Consider the following 24573-nt stretch of genomic DNA (forward strand, 5'->3'; position numbering starts at 1 on the left):
CTGTGTGTAAAATAGATAGTGGGAACCTGCTGTATAGCACTGGGAGCTCAGCTTGGTGCTCTGTGATCTAGATTGGGGGGGTGGGGGGGAGGGCATGGGGGGGAGGGAGGTCCAAGAGGGAGTGGATATTGGTATAAATATTGCTGATTTACTTCACTGTAGAGCAGAAACTAACAACATTGTAAAGCAATTTTGCTACAATAAAAAAAAAGAAAATCTCAAGAAAAAAGTATAACTGCAATAAAAGGAACACCCATCAGACATAGTTCCTTGAAAATTTTTATACCTTCAACCTCTAAAGGAATATGTGATTAGAAAGAGGATGCCAAAGAGTTAAGACAATAAACAGCTGCAAGATTATCAAAATATATCTGAGGGGGCGTTTATGTCTTTGATACCAAAATGTGTACTTCTCCATGACACTATACATTATTAACTGCTACTCCTTCTTATAAATGGCTTTCCACTTCTCAGCACTAAGATTCTAGCCTGCTTCTCTAATTACATTCTTTTATCTTAGAAATGATCTTATAAGGTAAACATCAAAACCACCATAGGGTAAAGTATTTTATCGATTATTTTTACTATTCAGTAGGGTAACAAAAGACCATGAAAACAAATGAAAGTCTGTTGCTGACTCTTTATATTATATTGTCATTGTGTTGCCCATTTTAAATGTGGGTGAACAGCTGATTTCCCTAATCTCCAAGTAGTTTTCTTATTCCTAGACAGACAAAGTAAGCTGGACTTACTTAATGAAGAAAAAAACAGTGGAAAGTGCAATTCTTTGGACTACCTTTTAATGAATCCAACTTTCCAGTGATAAAAATCACTGAACCAAAATATATTTTCAAGCAGCCTTATTACCCTTACATATATTAGATATAAGGAAATTGAGTCTAATTTGAAATGAGTTTTAAAACATAGCACGAAAACATTACAATCCCCCAGAGCACAATACAAAATAGTCCTCTAAGGAATATAAACACAGTATATAAGAATGTGAAACTACATGATAAGAAAAAAAATCTCTTCAATTAGCTAAAATTTACTTGCTAAAGATTATTGCACAATATGTCAGTTTGCCCTAAGAATAAAACAGATACTATTATTTTCAATGTCTAAATTCAGTACATAGTCAAATCCACTTTCTCAAACTAAAGTTCTACAGTATTATGAGTAAACCCTTTGTTATTGGGTTAAGATAGGGAAACTTTATAACTTATAAAACAAATTTCTTAAGAGTTCATGAAACCACTTCATAAATCCTAGAAGGCACACATATTTCCTATCATAGTAAGTGCGTTTAAGTACTTCATATTTAAAAAGGACAAGCTGTACAGAATACAAAAAGTATACATTTCATCCATTAAACAAATTTATAACTTCTATGATTAGCTATTACAGTAGAACCTACCTAACATTCACATCTAAAGAATTATCACCCAGTTTAATGGAGTGAGCAAAAAACTGTGCTCCTTTATTTGATAAGGCTAGTAAAAACGTTTAATTTCACAGTAGATCAGTTAGTGTCTTGGAGCTCATATTGGAAAATAAATAAAAGGTTTGGGCAATATCAAGTCACTGGGCTCACTGTTAAATAATTCCTTGAAAGGTGAAGGATTCTGGGGGATAAAATCATTGGCTATACCTGGAAAGATCCAAAAATCAGTAAAGCCACTTTGTTCATTTTCAGAAACATTCTTAAATTGGGCAATCTGAATGAGACTCAGAAAATCTAATCCATAAAGACAATTTAAAATCTTAGAGCTGGAAAACACCTCAGAGGATTCTGTCTCAAGGTTTTCAAAATAGGTTCCATGGAGTACTAAGAATCCATGGAGGAGATTCAGAGCTCTGGATTTTGACTTGAATTATTTAATTCTTTTGAAAAAAAATTTTAAAAACAAGTCCCATCATACAACTGTATTACTCATCAGATTCCAATATACTGGTAATCACCAGTGCATTAATATGTTTTCATTGGTTGACTTCATAAATATTTAGTTATTATGGTATATAAAGTTCATATAAGGAAATTTATAATGATAAAATGACATTTAGTGGGGTAGGGTGTGTGTTCATGCATGTGCAGCACGTGTGTGTAAAGGTTCTGAGTAAGATTTTTACTTGAAAAAAAAGTTCTATTGCTGAAATAAAGTGTGAAAACCACAGATAAAGTCTGTTTCTAAAGTAAGAACCTACAAACCAGAGGAAGGGGCTTTCTCTAGGTCACACAGCCATCAAGTGCACTGCCAGGTTGATAGGCTACAGCCCCCAGTACTCTACTTACATAAGCGTCCATAGCAAGTGTTTAGCTATTTGGTACTGAGCTGCCCCCATCATGAATGTCAACCAATTAGTTATCAGTATTTTTGGGGTAAAATCAAGCTACCTTTTGTCAGACATTTTTCCTAAAAATGAATTACTTAATTTGCATGCCTATTAAAGTCCCTAGTATCCAAAAATTCTGCTGTCGATAAGCAGCAACTTAAATTGTATACTTTGGTACTCTGGAAAATAGTAACATTTGCAATTTACCAATAATAAATCAGAAAAGTTACATGGAATGTTAAAATACTTTTTAAAGACATCAGGCCCTAGTTTATTATATGCTGAAATGTTAGCTTAAAATAAAAAATTTTACTTTATAAGCAAAATTTTTAAAAAATGGTTCAAATGCCACTGAACATAACTATACTCTTTCAGGGTATTTCAAATAAAATGCAGTGAAACAGTAAGTCAAATTAATCTCCTAACTTTCAGAGGTGTTTTATGTACATATGGTTAAAAGGCTACACCCTATTTTCTTCTCTCTTAATCTAAGAAATTTGAAGACTTTGGGACCTCAGAAAGATGCCTTCAAATTAAGAAAATAAAAGCACCATAAACCAATATTGAATGATTTATCATAATTTGGACATAAAATTTAGGTCTGTGATGAAGAAAAACTTCCATCTGAAATGGCAAGATACATACGTATTATCAAAAGCTATTTAGAAGTTTCCCAGCTGTGGAAAGCATTTCCAGAATAGCCAAGAAGATTCTCCAGCAGAAATCCATTTACAAGGCAAAGTCCTGCCCAAGTTTATAGTCCTAATCCAAATTATACAGCATGGGGGAGGGGGGAGAAGACTTTTAAGTGAAAAGCATGTAGTTCCAAAACACTTAAAGTTATGAAATAATTGTGGATTATTTCAAGTAAAAACTATAAAAGGAGCAATAGCTAACCACAAGGGGGCATACATACTCCTTAGATTCCAGCAGTAAGACTAATTTAAGTAGTAACATGCACTTTGATGTATTCTACATTTTCAGTCATTTAAGATTTTCTCTCAGATGCCTACAGCTTTTTAACATTCAAGGTTTATTTTAAACCTAACTAAATAGATTCCAGAATACTCTTGCCCTGAAAAATAATAGTATTTCAGAAGCCCCTGGAAATGTTGCTGTTACCTCAGCAAAGGATTCAAGAGCAATTAGTCCTAATATATATTAGAACAGATAAACAATAGGAAAATATGGTCTAAAACAGTAGCAAGTTTTAGTTTACCATAAATGGAAGACATGGAAAGTTTATCAAAGGAAATGGACAAATTGTCAGAATAGTGAAAATAAGAGGGTGGGGAAAATTGACTTCTCTGTGTCTGTCCTACAACATCCCTGCATTCTTCCGCCATGACCAAAGTGTTTGTAGCCCACATTAGCAACAGAACACTTCACCCCAAGGTCATGGCCTATGGGGCTGGCCTGCCTCATCAGCCATGTTAAGAATATAGTTAGCCATATCATCTTCAGTGGGTGCATCTGACACCACCCAAGATTCATTTGCTTCAGTCATCTGTAGGCGGCAAATCGGGCAATTCCTGTGTCGATCACTCCTATTAGAGAAGTCAAATAACAGTTTGTTTTCTTTTTCTGTTTAAAAAATGGATTTGGAACAATACATGTACATGTTTTTTTTAAAGTAAACAGCATAAAAGTATATAGTGAAAAATATATCTCTTCCTCCTATCCCAGTCTTTAATTATTATCCCCAGAGGCAACCACTGTTACCAATTTCTTATACATTCTTCTAGAGATAGACCAGGCATGACCAAGCTTGTGTGTATCTATACATCACTGCTCTTTTTACAAGTATCAGCACCTGTTAGAGCTGTCTATTCAAAATAAACATACACTGTTTGGATAGGCCATACTTCATTTAACTTATCTCCCATAGAAGGACATTTAGGTTTTTTCTTATCTTTTGCTGCTATAAACAATGGAATGGAAGCATTCAAGGTTTAAAATAATAAATGAACTTTACATGCAGAATAATTTTGGGGGGAGGAAAGAGCTTATATATAATCACTTAAATCAGATTATGTTTTCCAAAGGGATTTTTTTGTCTTGTCAAACATTATTTTGGAAATTTCAAAAATAACATATTTGAGCCAGAAACATGTCATAGAGGGAAAATATTTTTCTCTTCATCTCTCAGTGAAGTCTGAGACCAAAGTAATTAAATTATATCAATTGCTCCTTGGCTTCTGTGCAAAAATTTAGAAATCTGTTCCAAAAACTCAATGTGAAAGTAGAGCTGGCATATATAATTCAGATTCATTTCTGGTTCCTCAGAGATATTTTTCAAGATAATTGTGTGCTTTTCTGTGCACAAAAGTTACAATTTTAAAACAGTCAGTTTCTGGCCAATAGGGAACAGATTTATCTTCCCACTTGAAACAACTAAAACACTGGACAAAATACATGAAATAATGGTTTTCAACACTAAGCATAAGATGACAAAAGATTATAACCCTGGAGAGATAGGAAGCAAAAGAAGGTGAGCCCTATAATTGCCCAGCTTACTGCCCTTGAGAGTTTCCAGGCTACAGAGCAAGCAGGGGAGACTGAGATGGAGCCCGGTAGACTCCCTGAGTTGACAAGTCAGAGCTGAGGACCTCGGGAAGCCAAAGCAGCTAGAGTTCATAGGGTGGAGTACTGCAAAGGAGAAAGCTACACAAAGGGAGAATCCCAGAGTCTACTGAAGGTCCCCGTAGATAGATTCAGGAGAGTAATGATCAGTGTGTGCATGTGAGGAAACTACTCAAGGCTGTGGAATCACCCAAAAGTGATTTGAGGGAACAGTAACCAAAGCTCACACAGGGCCTGGGACATTGCCTGTTCCCACCAGCCAGAGTGGAAAACCTCATAATTTATGGAGCATTGGGTAGAGTACTCTGAAGTCTTGTCTCATTAGTGGGGCATAATTAGCTTCTAAACTAAACATCATTCTGGTCCTGCCTAACAAACCATAAAAGCAAGACTCAAAAGGATTAAACTGTTTCCAAGTAACTATATTCCAGAACAAAGCTCAAGAATATTTATACGTATACAAAAATATCCAGTACCCCAAAAGGTAAAAAAATCACAATGTCTGGCACCCAGTTAAGAACTACCAGTCATACAAAGAAGTATAAAAATACAACCCAAAATGAAGAGAAAAATCCATCAAAAGTAATCCAGAACTCACACAGATATTAGAATTAGCAGCAAGAAAATGAAAGGTTATGATAATTATATTCCATATATTAAAAAAGTAGAGGAAAGACAAACATATTAAGCAGAGATTGGAAGATATTAAAAACTTAAACTTCTGGATGAAAACTAAGAAATCTCAAGAAAAAAATACACTGGGTGGGATTAATGGCAAGTTAGACATTGCAGGAAAAAAAGATTAGTGAATTGAAAAGATATAGCACTATTAACTATCCAAAATGAAATACAGAGAAAATGACTCAAAAAAGAAGGAAAGGGCTTCCCTGGTGGCGCAGTGGTTGAGAGTCCACCTGCCGATGCAGGGGACACGGGTTCATGCCCCGGTCTGGGAGGATCCCACATGCCGCGGAGCGGCTGGGCCCATGAGCCATGGCTGCTGGGCCTTCATGTCCGGAGCCTGTGCTCCGCAATGGGAGAGGCCACAGCAGTGAGAGGCCCATGTACCGCAAAAAAAAAAAAAAAAAAGAAGGAAAATAGCATCAGTGAACTGTGGGACAACCTAAAGTGGTCTAATACATTAGTAACTGGAGTCTCAGAAGGAGAGGGGACAAAAGAAAATAGAAAAAAATATTTGAGAAAATACTGGCTGAAAAATTTCCAAAACTGATGATACTATAAACCTACAAATCCAAGGAGCTCAATGAACCCTAAGTGCAAGGAACATGAAGAAAACTAACGCACATCAATCAAATTGCTCAAAATCAGTGATAAAGGGAAAAAAACCTTAAAAGCAGCCAGAGAAAAAAAGGCACATTACCTACAGAGGAAAAATGATGAGGATGAGAGCAGATTTCTCACAGGAAATGATGTAAGCAAGAAGGGGGGAAGCAACGTCATTAAAGTACTGAGAGAAGAAATATCAGTATAGAATTCTATATCCAGAAAAAATATCTTTCAAAAGTGTTTTTCACACACTTGATAAAATCCTATGGAATCTACAATAAAGCTATAAGAGCTAATAAATAAATCAGTAAGGTTGCACGATAGATTGATACACAAAATCTGTTTATTGCTAGTACATAGAAATACAATAATCAGAAACTGAAATTTAAAAATACCATTTAAAGTAGCATAAAAATTATAAAATACTTAGGGATCAATCTGTCAAGGATATGCAACACAGGAAACTACGAATATTGATGACAGAAATTAAAGAAGACCTAAATAAATCGAGAAATATACTGTGATGTGGGTTGGAAGACTCAGTATTGTTAAGAAGTTAACACTCTCAAAATTATTTAATGCAATCCCAATCAAAATTCTTATAGCTTTTTTGTAGAAATTGACAAGCTGATTATACAGTTCACACTGAAATGCAGATCTAGAAAAGCCAAAACAACTTTGAAAAAGAACAAAGTTGGAGGATTAACACTCCCTGATTTTAAGACTTACAAAGCTACACTAACCTATGTAGTGTGGTATTGGTGTGAAATAAACAGGTCACTGGAACAGAACAGAGTCCAGAAATGGACTCACCTGTGCTTTAACAACTGATTTTTAACAAAGGTGAAGAGGCAATTTAGTGAAGAAAAGATAGTCTTTTCAACAAATTGTGCTGGAGCAACTGGAAAGCCATGTAAGCGTAAAATAAAAATTTTTTGATCCACATATCACAGCATATACAAAAATTAACTCAAAATAGATCATAGACCAAAATGTAAAACCTAAAAACTATAAATCTTTTGGAAGAATAAATGGAAGAAAACCTTTGACCTTGGGTTACACAAAGATTTCTTAGATATGATGGTAAAAAAAATCATTATCCATTAATCACAAACTGAGAAATTGGACTTCATCAAAATTAAAAACGTCTACTCTTTGAAAGACATTCTTAAGAGAATGAAAAGATAAATCACAGAGTGGGAGAAAATATTTGCAAATCATATATCTGATAAAGGACATGTATCCATAATACATAAAGAACTCTCAAAACTTAATACAAAACAACCCAATAAAGAAATGGGCAAAAGATCTGAATGAATACTTCACCAAAGATGAAATACATACAGATGGAAAATTAGCATAAGAAAAGATGCACAGCATCATCAGTCAGGAGGGAAAGGCAAATTAAAACCACAGTGAGACACCACAACACATCTATTAGAATGGCTACAATTAAAAGGACTGACAAATACCAAGTACTGGCAAGGTTGTGTGGCACGTGGAGCTCTCATACACTGCTGGTAGGAGTGTAAAATGTCACAGCCACTTTGGAAAACAGTGGGCAGTTTCTTAAAAAGTTAAACATATACCTACCGTATGATCTAGCCATTCCACTTCTAGTTATTTATCCAAGAAAAAAACAAAATGTATGTCCATAAAAGCAGTTGTCCACAAATGTACATTTAAAGTATATATAAAGGCAGCTTTATTTGTAATAGCCAAAAATTGAAAACAACCCGATGTCCATCAACGGGTGAATGGATAATAAATAAGCTGTGGTATATCCATACAATGAATACTACTCAGTAATAAAAAGGAAGGAGCTACTGATACATACTACAACATAAGTAAATCTTGAAATAATTATAATGAATGAAAAAAGCCAGACAAAAAAAGAGTACATACTGTATGATTCCATTTATAAAAATTATAGAAAATCCAAATTATTTTATAGTGATTGAAAGCATATTAGTGGTTGTCTGGGGACTAAAAGAAGGGGTGGGGGGAAGGAGACCTTACAGTGGGCATGAGGTAACTTTTGGGAGTGACAGATTTGTTCATTACCTAGATTGTGATGATGATTTTTATGGGCATATACATATATCAAAATATATCAAATTGTACGTTAAATATATGTAGTTATAACTGACATATTGTATGTCAATTATAAATTCTCCTGAACACTTGATTCTTATTTTGTAAAATAATGAGCTTGACTAGCTATTCTCTAAAGTTCTCTCCAGGTCCAATATTCAATATTCAAGGATTCATATTATTCTTTCTAATCATATATGGAGGAAAAAAGTAGAAGTGAGGAGGAAAATAGAAGAAAAGGCGGAATGTTTGATTCTAGACTCTAGTCAGGCACAAATCTCCTTACAGCAAAAATAAATTGTCAAAACTAAGATACATCCCCACATTTTATAAACTTTAGGTATAAAAATATTTTAACCAGTAGGAGGCATGTCATAAAATCCAAAGTACTAAAGAACAAAATCTCTTATACTTAACTATAATATTTTTGCATTTTTTGAAGTTTATTCATATACACTCTCCCTCTTGATCTTGGCCTAACCTATGAAGGCAGCAGATTACTTACCACTTGTCAATGCACTTCTGACAAAAGCTGTGAGCACAAGGCAGAATGAGGTCAGCTCGACCATCCATACAGATACAACACTCCTCCTCGTCAGTCAGCTGCTTTACCCTGCAATGTGAAAACTGAGCTGGAGCAATGATATTCTCTGTTGTCACTGTGCAGTAAACTTTGTTTCCATTGCCTTAAAAAGCATTATCAAGCATCTATGTGCCCTCAACATAAAGCACAATATGACTCATGCAATATCAGAGTAAATTAACTTATCTTTTAGGGATAGCAAATATATTAGGGAAGAAGTACTAGAGGGGCAAATTCCATAAAGAAAGGACTGGATAAAAGATAAATCCTGAGATGGTTAAAAGGAAAATATGGACCAAAACTGAAAAATAACTTAGCCCATTTTAATCATATTGAATTTTTATAAATGAATTCAACCAATATATGATTTATACACCATGCAGGATACAAAGCTTTCTAAAACAGGGGTCCCGCCAACAGGGTCTTGTTATGCTACTGCTGATAATGGGCATATAAGTGAAAGAATAGCTTAGTCTTAAGGATCAGGTGCTTGCTATATGAAATACAAAAAGAGTTAGAAAGCAAAGTTATTTGTCCTCAAAGAGCTCTTTCATCTTGGGAAGAAAAGAGATATTGAACCTTCTACTCCAGCCACAATTCTGAATGCCCCTGAATGAGCCAAGGACCTTTGTATGTGGTGTTTTCCTTTCCTGGCATACCCTTGTGAGTTTGGTAAACTCCAACCTCAGTTACTCAGCTCAAGATACCATCTTCTCTATGCTCTCAAAACCAACATTTTCCTCAGTTAAAGGACTTAAATACTGTATTTTAATTAGCTATTTATTGTTGGTCTATCCATACACTGTAAGCTCTTTGAATACAAGGAGTTTGTCTTAGGTTCTCAATACATGTTTCTTGAAGTGATTTTAATTTGCTTTTAATCTTTGTGCTATTCTGTAATTTTTAGGTTTACTTCATCAAGCATGTACTACTTTTATAATTATACAAAAATTAAATGTTTCAAAGTATAGCCACTGGACTATAAGCTTCTTGAGGGTAGGAACTATCTCTAACATGTTTTTATTCCCTGCTGTGCTTATACCACTGTATATAAGACACTATATAGTACTTTAAAGTCTGTCAATTTGTATATAGAAGATAAGCAAATGTCAAATGTGCATTACATGTAGTAAGTGCTAAGTAAAGAAGGAAGAAATGAGTATATTTCAAACTTGTCAGAAAGATGAGGTAGAAAAAAGGATAGGATTTCGACAGACAGAGGACGTTCTATGTGAATAAACAAAGCTATAGAGGTAGGAAAAAAAAACCCCAAAACTCTGTATATGTGTGTAACAAGGAGGCTAGCATCATGCTCCGGGGAGAAAAATAAGAGAAAAGATTGCTTAAGTATAGCAGAGATAATCTGATCCTTGTATGTCAAAATAATAAGTTTAAACTTGTTCTGACAGAGTTTAATCAAGGGGAAAGTGAACCCCCATTGGAAATAATGCTGTAGGAGATTAACTGGGAGAGCAGTATGGAGGACAGTCTAGAGGAAGGAACACCAATCAGATCCTTATTTCAGCAATTCACCTGGGAGATAATTAGGGCCTGGTCTAAGCAGCATTACAAAAGACAAATCATCAGGATGTGGTAATAGATTAAATGCCATGCTTTAGCAATGCATAAAAGAGGGCAGCCCCTGAATTGAAATGGGGAAACTTAATGAAACCCTAGATGGATGTGGATCTAATGTTATTTGAATTTTTCTATATCTATTCATTTAAATGTTTAAATGCCTTTTAGGTGCCACATATTGTGCCAGACTCAGAAGAACCAGGGTCTCTGCTCTTGAGGAGTTTACAATTTATGTCTAAGGACATGGACTTGGGTGTCAGTAGCAGAGAATATAATTGAATCCATAAACAGTGACAGAGTCCTGAAGGTTAGAGTTTAAAACTGAGGAGTAGAGGGTTACAAAGAACAGCATTCTGGATGGAGGTGAAAGAAAGAACAGGAGACACAGAAGCAGCCAGTAGAAGCTGTACTATGTTCACTTTTCTTGCTACCTTCCTAGCAATACAGTGACCAGAAGAAGGAAGGAGGAAGAGTCTTGCTCTGTTTGTCCTTATTAGACCACTTGTAAAGTGGAGAATTCAGTTCTCTGACCCCTACCCTGAAAGACAAATAGACAAATAAAAGATCATCCAGGAAAGCCTCTGGGATATAGAAGAGACCTATACAAACAAAGGCCGAAGGAACTGGGGAGGCTTATCCTGGAGAACAGAGGCTCAGTGAGAATTTGATTTCTGTTTTCAAGTATTTGAAGGGCTGAAAGAGAGAACAGACTTGTTTGGTGGATTTCCAGAGGGCAGTGTCACTGAAATAAGTAGAATACAGTAATAATTTAAGAATAATGATAGTTAACTTTTACAGACTTTTTTTTTTTATGGGCCAGGCACTGTTCCAAGCATTTTATATATTTAATTTATTTATTTTTGGCTGTGTTGGGTCTTCGTTGCTCTGCGCAGGCTTTCTCTAGTTGCGGCGAGCAGGGGCTACTCTTAGTTGTGGTGCGCGGGCTTCTCATTGCGGTGGCTTCTCTTATTGTGGAGCATGGGCTCTAGGCGTGCGGGCTTCAGTTGTGGCTCATGGGCTCTAGAGCGCAGGCTCAGTAGTTGTGGCACATGGGCTTTGTTGCTCCGTGGCATGTGGGATCTTCCCAGACCAGGGCTCCAACCCATGTCCCCTGCGTTGGCAGGTGGATTCTTAACCACCGCACTACCGGGGAAGTCCCCAAGCATTTTACATATATTAACTCACTTAACTCTCCCAAGAGTCCTATGAAGTAGATCTTATCATTGTCATCCTCTTTTAAAAGATGAGGAAACTGAGGAAGGAGAGTTTAATAACTTGTCCAGAGTGACATAGTAAGGAGTAGAGCCAGGATTTGAACACAAGCAATTTGGTTCTAGAATCTGTGCTGTGCTGCCTTAGGAGAGCCAGATTTTGTCTCTGAGGAAAATAAGGCAAAAGGGAAAATTACATAGTGATTAAAGCTATTTGTGAATCAAAAGGCTTGCCTTTCTGAGGCAGTGAGTCCCTTATAGCTGCAGGTGTTCATGTACAAGCTGGACTACCACTTGGCTAAATGTGGTTAAGTCTCACTATGCAAAGTGCTATCCATGGATGAGCAGTAGTGACAACACCTGGGAACCTGACAGAATCTCAAGCTCCTTCTCAAAACCAGTGAATATTAAAGTTTAAGAAGCACTCTAGTATAGGATCTTCCTGCACCAGAGAGTACTAATGCAGAGGTTGCGAGCATGGCTGTATTGCCAGACAGGCCAGAATGTGAATCTCAGCGAGGCCAATTTCCAGCTGTGTCATTTATTTGTCTAAACCTCAGTTTCTACATCTGTAATGAACCAATAATTGTATTCCTATGGGGTTGTTGTGATTTAATGAGTTTATACGTGTAAAGCACTCATCACAATGCCTAATACCCTACAAGTACTTAATAAATATAAACCACTAATAGAAATAGGCACCAGATGTAAGGCTGAACCAAATAAATACCTCTTAAGATCCCTCTCAACTTGAAAAGTCTGTTTTTCTATGAACTAAGTGTATCAGCGTGTAACAAAAAAACCCAAAAAACATACAAAGGCAAGAAGCAGCCCTAACCTACCAATCAGGCATTGAGTTTCCCAGTCTCAAGGGCACATGAAAAGGAATAACACTCTTACCTCCTTCATTACAATGACTGCAATAAGAAAAAAGTATTACTTTCAATTAATTTGCTACCATCGAGCTTAGTAAATACTATTTACTAGTAAATACTATTGTCAACTTTCAAAATACTCAAAAAAAAAAATCACCATTCTGAAGAGGGAGAGGAAAAAAAGCAGAAAATCAGACGCCTGTCTTTGAAAGATTAACTTTACAAAATACAGGAAAGATAAGCCAAAATCCTGCCTATAATACTCTAAAACTCATTTGGCATTTCATCAGCAACACTTGTACAGCCCAAATGTAGAAAACCAAACAATCCTATTAAAGATAAACAGGAAATGATAAGTTAAAATACAATCTTACTACAACATAGTATTTGGAAACCAGGTGGTTAAGAATGGATCGGAAAATGCAACTGTAAATGGAGCAATAAAAAAGAAGTTCTTGTTAACCATATTCTTAACTTGAAGTTAAAAGACACTGTCAATTCAGATTTGTGCTGTCTACCCTGTATGACAATAAGACAGGATGTCAACATGTCTTGACCCACATAAGGCTTTTTCCAATGAGGCATTTATAAAGTTAAATTATGGTCATGGTTGTCAAATGGCAACAGGTGGGAGTTTTCACATGCCAAAAGCATTATAGAGAAGGAAAAGAAAGTTTAGATAGAACAATAATATATTAGGCCTGAGTAAACAAGCACCATCACAGAAAATGCTGTCTGACTTCATTTCCTTCTGGTAACTCAGTACATGCAATATGTGCACCAACTACTTGTTCATTCCTGAATGGACTGCCAAGTCCTGGAGACAGTATTTACAATGTTAATGCTCCAATTAGTCAGATATCTTTAAGAAAAACTGGAATGGTTTTGCCAGATTCTTGGACCTAATTCCCTGAAGAGCTTTGATTGTCTAAGAACCTAAATGACTATTATAAGAGAGGTATTAACTATATCCTTTGTCATTAAATGCAAGCAAGTAGAGCGGAGAGTGGATTCATGGAAACTAGATCGACAGAAGCATTACCTGGTGTGAGCCACTTTAGTTTTTCTTTAATTTGGCACTCTAACAATGTCCTGAAACACAGAATAATCCAAAAGCAGATCTGGGATATAATATCAACTGAGACAAAAAGTAATGTGATTTAAGATGTCACGGAGAACACCAGCAAAAACATTAATGCGATTTCAGTACTTTGCATGTTGGAAAATAAGAGAAACATGGTATTTATGAACTGTATACCTTCCCATCCAAAGACTAGCCTGACAAGATGTTACAGATGATGAGTTTTCATCAGGGTCTTCAGAGGTGGAGCTCTGTGCCAATACTCCTGCTGCTTGACTTGTGATGTCTTTATAAAGCTGAATAAACTGGTACAAATTCATGATCCGTGATGCTTCCACAATGCCACTGCTTTTGTTAATCTAAAAATACAAAGAAAATGAAAAAAAAAGTTGATAATTTTTTTGATCAATTTTTCCCAAAAAAGGGGAACAAATATTTAGTCAAACATCCTAGGAAACAGAAGTTTTCAAAGTTTGCAAATTACCTAACAAGAGAGCAAGAGTCTGAGCAAATGAATAATATCATGTCCCCTACATTTGTGGGGTTCAAAATATACAATATTATATCATGTGATACTCAAAATAACCTGTAGGGTTGATTAGCCATCATCCTGTTTAGTTGTTGAGGTCAGGCAACTTTCCCAGAATTAAGAAACTAATTTTAGAGATCAGTATTGACAATCCTTTTCATTTTAATTTATTTAAAGATTTTTTTTTAAATTAAGGTTCAGTTTTTAAAAATATTTATTTATTCATTTATCATTTATTTTGGCTGTGCCGGGTCTTAGTTGCGGTATACAGGATCTTCGTTGTGGCACGTGGGATCTTTAGTTGCAGCATGCATGTGGGATCTAGTTCCCCAATCAGGGATCAAACCCGGGCCCTCTGCATTGGGAGTGCGGAGCCTTACCCACTGGACCACCAGGGAAGCCCCTATAGAATTTTTTAATTAAAGTTTTATTTGAATCCAACAACCATATGCCATTCTACTATAACTGAAACAACAGATTTCCTTCTTGAATATCTTAACTTCTATTATATACCAAAACTTACAATCTGGAGACATGAGAAAGTGAAGTACAATAGTTAGGTTATATTAAAAAGACATGATTATAGCAACATTTCAATATTTTGAATAAAATAATAATATTTGTAACTAGCATTTATTAATTATTACTTGAGAAGGCAGTAAGAGAAAAAACAGAATCAAGTATGAATCAGATTCCACTGTGAAAATGGTAGAACCATCTCTAATAATCAGAAAATTCATTAAATTTGGGGAAGGTAAGGTCTCTATAGAGATGTAAATATGTAAGATTCTTTGTAATAGAAGACTATACATGGGGTAGAGAACAAATAAATAGCATTAAAGGTGACAGGAATTTATACAGGCTTACAAAATAAGACTTTCAGAGCTGAGGAAACTGGGCCAGTCTTCCTCTGGAACTGCACAGTTCAGAAATTAGGGAATAATTCATATAAACTTGGTATTTAATAGCAAAGCTCATCAAACTTCAATTTTTTAAATTGAAGTATAGTTGATGTACAATATAAATTACAGGTATATAATATAGTGATTCACAATTTTTAAAGGTTATACTCCATTTATAGTTATTATATTAGCTATATTCCCTGTGTTGTACAATATATTCTTGTAGCTTATTTTATACCTCAAAGTTTGTACCTCTTAATCCCCTCCCTTCATATTGCCCCTACCCACCCACCCCTGCCACTGGTAACCACTAGTTTGTTCTCTATATCCGTGAGGCTTCTTTTTTGTTATATTCGCTACAAACTGTAATTATTATAATCATACAATTCACATAACAAATATTTATCGAGTACCCATTATGTGGGTGTTACACGTACTATGTGCACTGCTCTAGGCACTGGTGACATAGTGTGTAAAAACCAGACAAAAATCCCTGTCTTCATGGAGGTTACACTATAGGTAGGAGAGACAGACAAATAAAATACAGATTAGATAAAATGGAAATAAGTGCTATGGAGAATATTAAACAGAGGAGAGAAAATGCTGAAAGGCTACAGGGAAGGCCTCACAGAGTAGGTGACATTTAGGAACTAAAGAGGTGCACGAATCAGTCATATGGATATCTGGGGGAAAGAGCATTCCAGGATGACAGTCAAGCGCAAAGGCAGAAGTGAACCTGGCAAGGAGCCAAGCGTGGCTGGAACAGAATGAGAGAGAGAGGAGTGGTTGAAGATAGGGTTAGGGAGTGAGGTGGGGACAGAATGTATAGAACTTTGCTGTTCATAGTAATGACTTTGGTTTTTACTCCAAGGGCATGGCAAGTCACTGGAAGGTCTTGAGCCAAGGAGTAATAAGATCTAATTTCATTTCAGATTATGAATGGAATAGACTGGTTATTGTGCTGAGACTAGACATAATGGGGACAAGGGCAGAAGCAGGGAGACGAGTTAGAAGGCTATTGGAATAATCCCAGTGAGAGATGATGGTTGCTAGCAATAAGGTGATAGTAATGACAATGGTAAGAGTTGGTCACATTCTGAATATATTTTGAAGAGAAACCTGACAGGATTCACTCACACACTGACTGTGGGGTGGGTATAGGAGAAAAAGAGAAGTCAAGGATGACTCCAAGGTGTTGGTCTAAGTAAAAAGACGGATGAAAATAAAATAATTCATGAAGCTTCTTAACAGCCACCTTAGTCCATAATTTTAATTAACCCATTAGTTTTTCTAATATTATTCCCACAAAATACTCCATTTAAACATTATTTAGATTATTTTTTTATAATGTTTGAGTATAACCGCCACAGCAGATAGCAGATATTCAGGATAAGGTCTTACTGTAAATTGGCTTTCAGTTGCTTAAGATTAAGAAATATAAAATTTCAGTCTACTATCAGCTTTTTATACTGGACTTTAACTCTTTTTTTCTAATGTTAACACTGACTTCTCATAGAGTCTTTCAAAAAGAAACTAAGAAATGCAAATAAAACCTTTCTTTAGATCTAAAATCAAGAAAAATTATACAAATGAAAGGTCTGATTGCCTATGTTTTTAATACTTTTGTTTTTCTAACTTAGAATCTTATTTTAAGGATGATGTTTAATCACCATAAATATATAATGGTTAGAGATACTGAGGCAAAACAATTTTTTTTGACTAATAGTAAAATCAAACATTAATTCTGTGTTTGCCAAAGAAGAGCAACAGAAAACTAAGGGATCAGAAATCTGCTACATTCATATTCCTACAGTTTTCTACAATTTCTACTGGGCCCTTCAATGTGAGCTGAGTAATTTATAAAACAAAGATGGAGAATGTAATTTAGGTACTATACTATATCAATACACAAGGAAAGCTTCAACCTATCCCAGTCATTTAAAATGAGAATATTTCTTCAACAGATTTTTGTTCACTCAACATATATTGAGTTCTTACCAGGTACTAAGCATTACAGGCTGTAAGAGATACAAGGATGAATCTAGACAGAGTTCCTGCTCTCAGGAGCTTAATATCTTCTAGGGAAACTAAGAACCTAAACAAATAATTTTAGTCATAACGTAAAATTTAATCATGAAGTATAAATAAAGTGCTTTTGGAGTTTAGAAGAGCTAAAAGAATTTCTTTAGGTTAATTTTATGGATGAGATGGTATTTGAGGTGGACCTTTAAGGAGACCTCAAATTTAGAAATGCAGAAATAAAAGATGTGGCAGAAACTACTGGCTGATTATCCAAATGCCATTCCCACTTTTTACTGTGCCAGTAGTGCCCTAATTTTGTTTTGGTGACTACCACTCCCTGAAATGACTCAGGAGTCAATCCTTGTTAGTCTCATCTAAACCAATCACAGTAATCACATCCCCTCTGCCAGTGTAGGTATAAGAAGGGGAATGTGAGCTAATATTGACCCAATGAGTTTGAAAGAGGGATCTGCTAGGTCTTTGAATTAACCAAGCGAGGAGCTACTTTATATTAGGGTTTCTTGATAAGTGAGAAAATAAATACTGTTTTTGTTTAAACTGGTGGAATAGGGTTTTTTTGTGACTTGTATCTGATGGCAATTTAAACAACAGAGGAATGGACATTCTAGATGAGGGAACTCAGTGAGCAGAGGCATCGAGATAGGAAAGTAACAGCTATACAGCCTTAAATTAGCTAAGCCTGGTGATTGCAAAAGGGGATAGTGGTAAAACAGAAAAGATAGCTTGGAGCCATATTGTAGAGGGCCTCAAATGCCAGGTCAAAGAGTTGGGACTATTTTGAAGCCAAGGAAGAATTGCTGAGGAATTTTAAACAGAAAAGTGATCTGATGAGAGCTGTGCTTTAGAAAGGTTATTCTCACAGCATCATAAATTAGAACTGAGGTGGAGTCAAGATGGCGGTGTAGGAAGACGTGGGGTTAGCGTCTCCCCACAACTAGGGCAACTGCCAGCCAATGGTGGGAGACTCTGACGCCCAAGGAGATGTGAGGAACCCCAAAGTGAATTGGTAGGACGTATGGGGGACTGAGGCGGGAGGACAAGTGGAGGCCAGACAGGATCGGTGTCCCTGAGGCCAGGGAGATCAGGAGAGGCAGGCGGGAGGGACTCTCTGGGAAGAGTGGGAAAGGAGTGGGGGGCAATTGCCCTGCCCATTCGGGCCCGGGGAGCCTGATGAGGTCCCAGGTTGATCCCCTGCCCTCAAAATCCCCTCCAGGCCACGTGGGTCCTTGGAGGTACAGGAGGGAGGCCAGAGGAGATCAGGAGAGGCAGGTGGGAGGGGCCCTCCCAGACCGGAGGAGAGGAGAAGAGGGAGTTTGCCCCACCCATTTGAGCCCAGGAAGCCTGCTGGGCTCCCAGGTGAGGTCTGCTGCCCTCTGAGACCAGGGGTGGGGGGCACACCTGGGCCCCTTCTGTTCCTTGACCCTAAGCTCCACCCCCCCACAGCCCACAGGGCCTTTTCCAGCCCTGTGGGTCCTGAGCATTGTCCCTGCCCACCACCCAAACCTCACCAATGTTTAGGCCCCACCCTCCACAGCCAAGGCCTCCCCCCCACCCTTTTTTTTTTCTTTTCCTCCCTCCTCTTTATTACTATTGTGGTACTGATGTACCTTCTGGTTGTTGATTCATCTATATTTTCATTTTTATATTCTTCCTAACATATCTGTTAGTTTCCTAGTCTAATTTTATTTTTTACTTTGTTATTGTTCTTTTTTTATTTTGCCACCCCAGGTGGCTGGCAGGATCTTGGTTCATGAGCCTGGGGTCAGGCTGAAGCTCCTGTGGTGGGAACTCCGAGTTTGAACCACTGGCTAACAGAGAACCTCAGACCCCAGGGAATATTCATTGGAGCGAGGTCTCATGGAGTTCCTCATCTCGGCAGCAAGACCCAGCTCTAGCCAATAGCCTATAAACCCCAGTGTTGGAAGACTCAGGCCAAACAACCAGTAAGACAGGAATACAACCTCACTCGTTAAAAAAAAAAAAAAAAAAAAAAAAAATGAGATGGCAAAAAAACATGTCACAGTTCTCGCTTCAGCAGCACATATACTAAAATTGGAATGATACAGAGAACATTAGCATGGCCCCTGCGCAAGGATGACACGCAAATTCGTAAAGCGTTCCGTATTTTTACATATGTATATGTATAGCTGATTCACTTTGTTATAAAGCAGAAACTAACACACCATTGTAAAGCAATGATACTCCAATAAAGATGTTAAAAAAAAAATATGTCACAGATGAAGGAGCAAGGTAAAAAGCTATAAGACCAAATAAATGAACAGGAAATAGGTAATTTACCTGAAAAAGAATTCACAGTAATGATAATAAAGATGATCCAGAATCTTGGAAATAGAATGGAGGCACGGATTGAGAAAATACAAGAAATGTTTAACAAAGATCTAGAAGAATTAAAGAACAAACAAACAAAGATGAACAACACAATAACTGAAATGAAAAATCCTAGAAGGAATCAATAACAGAATAACTGAGGGAGAAGAACGAATAAGTGAGCTGGAAGACAAAATGGTGGAAATAACTGCCAAGGAGCAGAATAAAGAAAAAAGAATGAAAAGAATTGAAGGCAATCTCAGAGACCTCTGGGACAACACTAAATGCACCAACATTCGAATTACAGGGGTCCCAGAAGAAGAAGAGAAAAAGAAAGGGTCTGAGAAAATATTTGAAGAGATTATGGTTGAAAACTTCCCTAACATGGGAAAGGAAATAGCCATCCAAGTCCAGGAAGCACAGAGAGTCCCATACAGGATAAACCCTAGGAAAAACACACCAAGACACATATTAATCAAACTAACAAATTAAATTCATGAAAAAATATTAAGAACAGTAAGGGAAAAACAAAAAATAACATACAAAGGAATCCCCATAAGGTTATCAGCTGATTTTTCAGCAGAAACTCTGCAGGCCAGAAAGGAGTTGAAGGATATACTTAAAGTGATGAAAGAGAAACACCTACAATTAAGATTACTCTACCCAGAAGGATCTGATTCAGATTAGATGGAGAAATCAAAAGCTTTTTCAGACAAGCAAAAGCTAAAGAGAATTCAGCATCACCAAACCACCTTTACAACAAATGCTAAAGAAACTTCTCTAAGCAGGAAACACAAGAGAAGAAAAAGACTCACAAAAACAAACCCCAAACAATTAAGAAAATGGTAATAGGAACATGCATGTCGATAATAACCTTTAATGTAAATGGATTAAATGCCCCAACCAAAAGACACAGACTGGCTGAATGGATAAAAAAACAAGACCCATATATATGCTGTCTACAAGAGACCCACTTCAGACCTAGGGATACATACAGACTGAAAGTGAAGGGATGGAAAAAGATATTCCATGCAAATGGAAATCAAAAGAAAGCTGGAGTAGCAATACTCATATCAGATAAAATAGACTTTAAAATAAAGACTGTTACAAGAGATAAGGACACTACATAATGATCAAGGGATCAATCCAAGAAAAAAATGTAACAATGATAAATATTTATGCACCCAACACAGGAGTACCTCAATACATAAGGCAAATGCTAAAACAACCATAAAAGGGGAAATCGACAGTAACACAATAACAGTAGGGGACTTTTAACACCCCACTTACACCAATGGACAGATCATCTAAACAGAAAATAAATAAGGAAACACAAGCTTTACATGACACAACAGACCAGATTTAATTGATATTTATAGAACATTCCACCTGCAAGTGGCAGAATACACTTTCTTCCCAAGTGCACATGGAACATTCTCCAGGACAGATCACATTTTGGGCCACAAATCAAGCCTCAGAAAATTTAAGAAAATTGAAATCATATCAAGCATCTTTTCTGACCACAACACTATAAGGTTGGAAATCAATTACAGGAAAAAAACTGTAAAAAACACAAATACATGGAGGCTAAACAGTGAGATACTAAATAACCAAGAGATCACTGAAGAAATCCAAGAAGAAATTTTAAAAATACATAGAAACAAATGACAATGAAAACACGATGCCCCCAAACCTATGGGATGCAGCAAAAGCAGTTCTAAGAAATTGCTAAGTTTATAGCAATTCAAACTCACCTCAAGAAACAAGAAAAATCTCAAATAAACAATCTAACCCTACACTTAAAACAACTAGAAAAAGAAGAACAAAGAAAACCCAAAGTCAGTAGAAGGAAATAAATCATAAATATCAGAGCAGAAATAAATGAAATAAAAATGAAGAAAACAATAGCAAAGATCAAAAAAACTAAAAGCTGGTTTTTTGAGAAGATAAACTAAATTGATAAACCCTTAGTTAGACTCATCAAGAAAAAAAGGGAGAGGACGCAAATCAATAAAATGGAAAAAGGAAAAATCACAACTGACACTGCAGAAATACAAAGGACTATAAGAGACTACTATGAACAACTATGTGCCAATAAAACGGACAACCATGAAGAAATGGACAAATTCTTGGAAAGGTACAATTTTCCAAGACTGAAGCAGGAAGAAATAGAAAATATAAACAGACCAATCACAAGCACTGAAATTGAAACTGTGATTAAAAATCTTCCAATAGGGCTTCCCTGGTGGCGCAGCGGTTGAGAGTCTGCCTACCGATGCAGGGGACACGGGTTTGTGCCCTGGTCCGGGAAGATCCCACATGCCGCAGAGTGGCTGGGCCTGTGAGCCGTGGCCGCTGAGCCTGCGCGTCCAGAGCCTGTGCTCCGCAACGGGAGAGGCCACAGCAGTGAGAGGCCCGCGTACCACACACACACACAAAATCTTCCAATAAACAAAAGCCTAGTACCAGAGGGATTCACAGGTGAATTCTATCAGACACTTAGAGAAGAGCTAACACCTATCCTTCTCAAACTCTTCCAAAATATAGAAGGAGGAACACTCCCAAACTTATTCTATGAGGCCACCATCACCCCAAAACCAAAACTAGACAAAGATGTCACAAAAAAAGAAAACTACAAGCCAATATCACTGATGAACATAGATGCAAAAATCCTCAACAAAATACTAGCAAGCAGAATCCAACAACACATTAAAAGGATCCTACACCAAGACCAAGTGGAATTTATCCCAGGGATGCAAGGATTCTTCAATATACGCAAATCAATCAATGTAATACACCACATTAACAGATTAAGTAATAAAAACCATATGATAATCTCAATAGATGCAGGAAAAGCTTTCAACAAAATTCAACACCGATTTATGATAAAAACCCTCCAGAAAATGAGCATAGAAGGAACTTACCTCAACATAATAAAGGCCATATATGACAAACCCACAGCCAACATCGCTCCCAATAGTGAAAAACTGAAACCATTTCCTCTAAGATCAGGAACAAGACAAGGTTGCCCACTCTCACTGCTACTATTCAACATCGTTTAGGAAGTCCTAGCCACAGCAGTCAGAGAAGAAAAAGAAATAAAAGGAATACAAATTGGAAAAGAAGAAGTAAAACTGTCACTGTTTGCAGATGACATGATACTATACATAGAAAATCCTAAAGATGCCACCAGAAAACTACTAGAATTAATCAATGAATTTGCTAAGGTTGCAGGATACAAAATCAATGCACAGAAATCTCTGGCATTCTTATACACCGAAAATGAAAAATCAGAAAGAGAGATTAAGGAAACACTCCCATTTACCACTGCAACAAAAATAAAATACCTAGGAATAAAGCTGCCTAAGGAGGTGAAAGACTTGTACTCAGAAAACTATAAAACACTGATGAAAGAAATCAAAGATGACATAAACAGATGGAGGAATACACCATGTTCTTGGATTGGAAGAATCAATAATATGAAAATGGCTATACTACCCAAAGCAATCTACAGATTCAATGCAATCCCTAACAAACAACCAATGGCATTCTTCACAGAATTAGAACAAAAAATTTTACAATTCGTATGGAAACACAAAAGACCCCAAATAGCCAAAGCAATCTTGAGAAAGAGAAACGGAGTTGGAGGAATCAGGCTTCCAGATTTCAAACTATACCACAAAGCTACAGTAATCAAGACAGTATGGCAGTGGCACAAAAACAGAACTATAGATCAATGGTACAAGATAGAATGCCCAGAGATAAACCCATGCACATATGGGCACCTAATTTACAACAAGGAGGCAAGAACATACAGTGGAGAAAAGACAGCCTCTTCAATAAGTGGTGCTGGGAAAACTGGACAGCTACATGTAAAAGAATGAAATTAGAGGGCTTCCCTGGTGGCGCAGTGGTTGACAGTCCGCCTGCTGATGCAGGGGACGTGGGTTTGTGCCCCGGTCTGGGAAGATCCCACATGCCGCGGAGCGGCTGGGCCCGTGAGCCATGGCTGCTGAGCTTGTGCATCCGGAGCCTGTGCTCCGCAGCAGGAGAGGCCACAACAGTGAGAGGCCCACGTACAGAAAAAAAAAAAAAAAAAAAAAGAATGAAATTAGAATACTACCTAACACCATACACAAAAATAAACTCCAAATGGATTAAAGCCTTAAATGTAAGACCAGACATTATAAACCTCTTACAGGAAAACATAGGAAAAACACTCTTTGACATAAGCCACAGCAACATCTTTTTTGACCCACCTCCTAGAGTAATGGAAATAAAAACAAAAATAAACAAATGGGACTTAATTAACCTTACAGCTTTTGCACAGCAAAGGAAACCACAAATAAGACAAAAAGACAACACTCAGAATGGGAGAAAATATTTGCCAATGAAACAACAGACAAAGGATTAATCTCCAAAATATACAAACAGCTCATGGAGCTCAATATCAAAAAAACAAACAATCCAGTTAAAAAATGGGCAGAAGACCTAAATAGACATTTCACCAAGGCAGACATACAGATAGCCAAGAGGCACATGAAAAGATGCTCAACATCACTAATTACTAGAGAAATGCAAATCAAAACTACAATGAGGTATCACCTCACACTGGTCAGAATGGCCATTATCAAAAAATCTAGAAACAATAAATGCTGAAAAGGGTGTGATGAAAAGGGAACCTTCCTGCACTGTTGGTGGGAATGTAAATTGATACAACCACTATGGAAAACAGTATGGAGGTTCCTTAAAAAGCTAAAAATAGAACTACCATGTGACCCAGCAATCCCACTACTGAGCATGTACCCTGAGAAAACCATAATTGAAAAAGAGACATGGGGGCTTCCCTGGTGGCGCAGTGGTTGAGAGTCCGCCTGCCGATGCAGGGGACACAGGTTCGAGCCCTGGTCCGGGAAGATCCCACGTGCTGCGGAGCGGCTGGGCCTGTGAGCCATGGTCGCTGAGCCTGCGCGTCTGGAGCCTGTGCTCCGCAACAGGAGAGGCCACAACAGTGAGGCCTGCGTACCGCAAAAAAAAAAAAAAAAAAAAAAAAAAAAAAAAGAGACATGTACCATAATGTTCACTGCAGCTCTATTTACAATAGCCAGGACATGGAATCAACCTAAATGTCCATTGATGGATGAA

General features: G+C 37.0%; 1 protein-coding gene and 1 non-coding gene across 2 annotated transcripts in view; one reads left to right on the forward strand and one right to left on the reverse strand.

Moving 5' to 3' along the window:
• Positions 1 to 3527: 3527 nt before the first annotated feature.
• The window catches only part of RNF141 (ring finger protein 141), a 45326-nt gene continuing 24280 nt past the window's right edge, over positions 3528 to 24573 (reverse strand). Inside the window, exons 4-6 of the mRNA XM_065882837.1 lie at positions 13804 to 13985; positions 8804 to 8911; positions 3528 to 3881 (exon numbers count right to left, since the gene is read on the reverse strand). Of these exons, the coding sequence (XP_065738909.1) occupies positions 3731 to 3881; positions 8804 to 8911; positions 13804 to 13985 (441 nt within the window). The 3' untranslated portion in view covers positions 3528 to 3730. The remainder of the gene's footprint in view (positions 3882 to 8803; positions 8912 to 13803; positions 13986 to 24573) is intronic.
• Positions 19123 to 19229, forward strand: LOC136127714 (U6 spliceosomal RNA). Its single transcript, XR_010656168.1, has one exon. It is a non-coding gene; the product is annotated as a U6 spliceosomal RNA (small nuclear RNA).

Source organism: Phocoena phocoena, chromosome 8 (assembly GCF_963924675.1).
Source record: "Phocoena phocoena chromosome 8, mPhoPho1.1, whole genome shotgun sequence".
Taxonomy (NCBI): domain Eukaryota; kingdom Metazoa; phylum Chordata; class Mammalia; order Artiodactyla; family Phocoenidae; genus Phocoena; species Phocoena phocoena.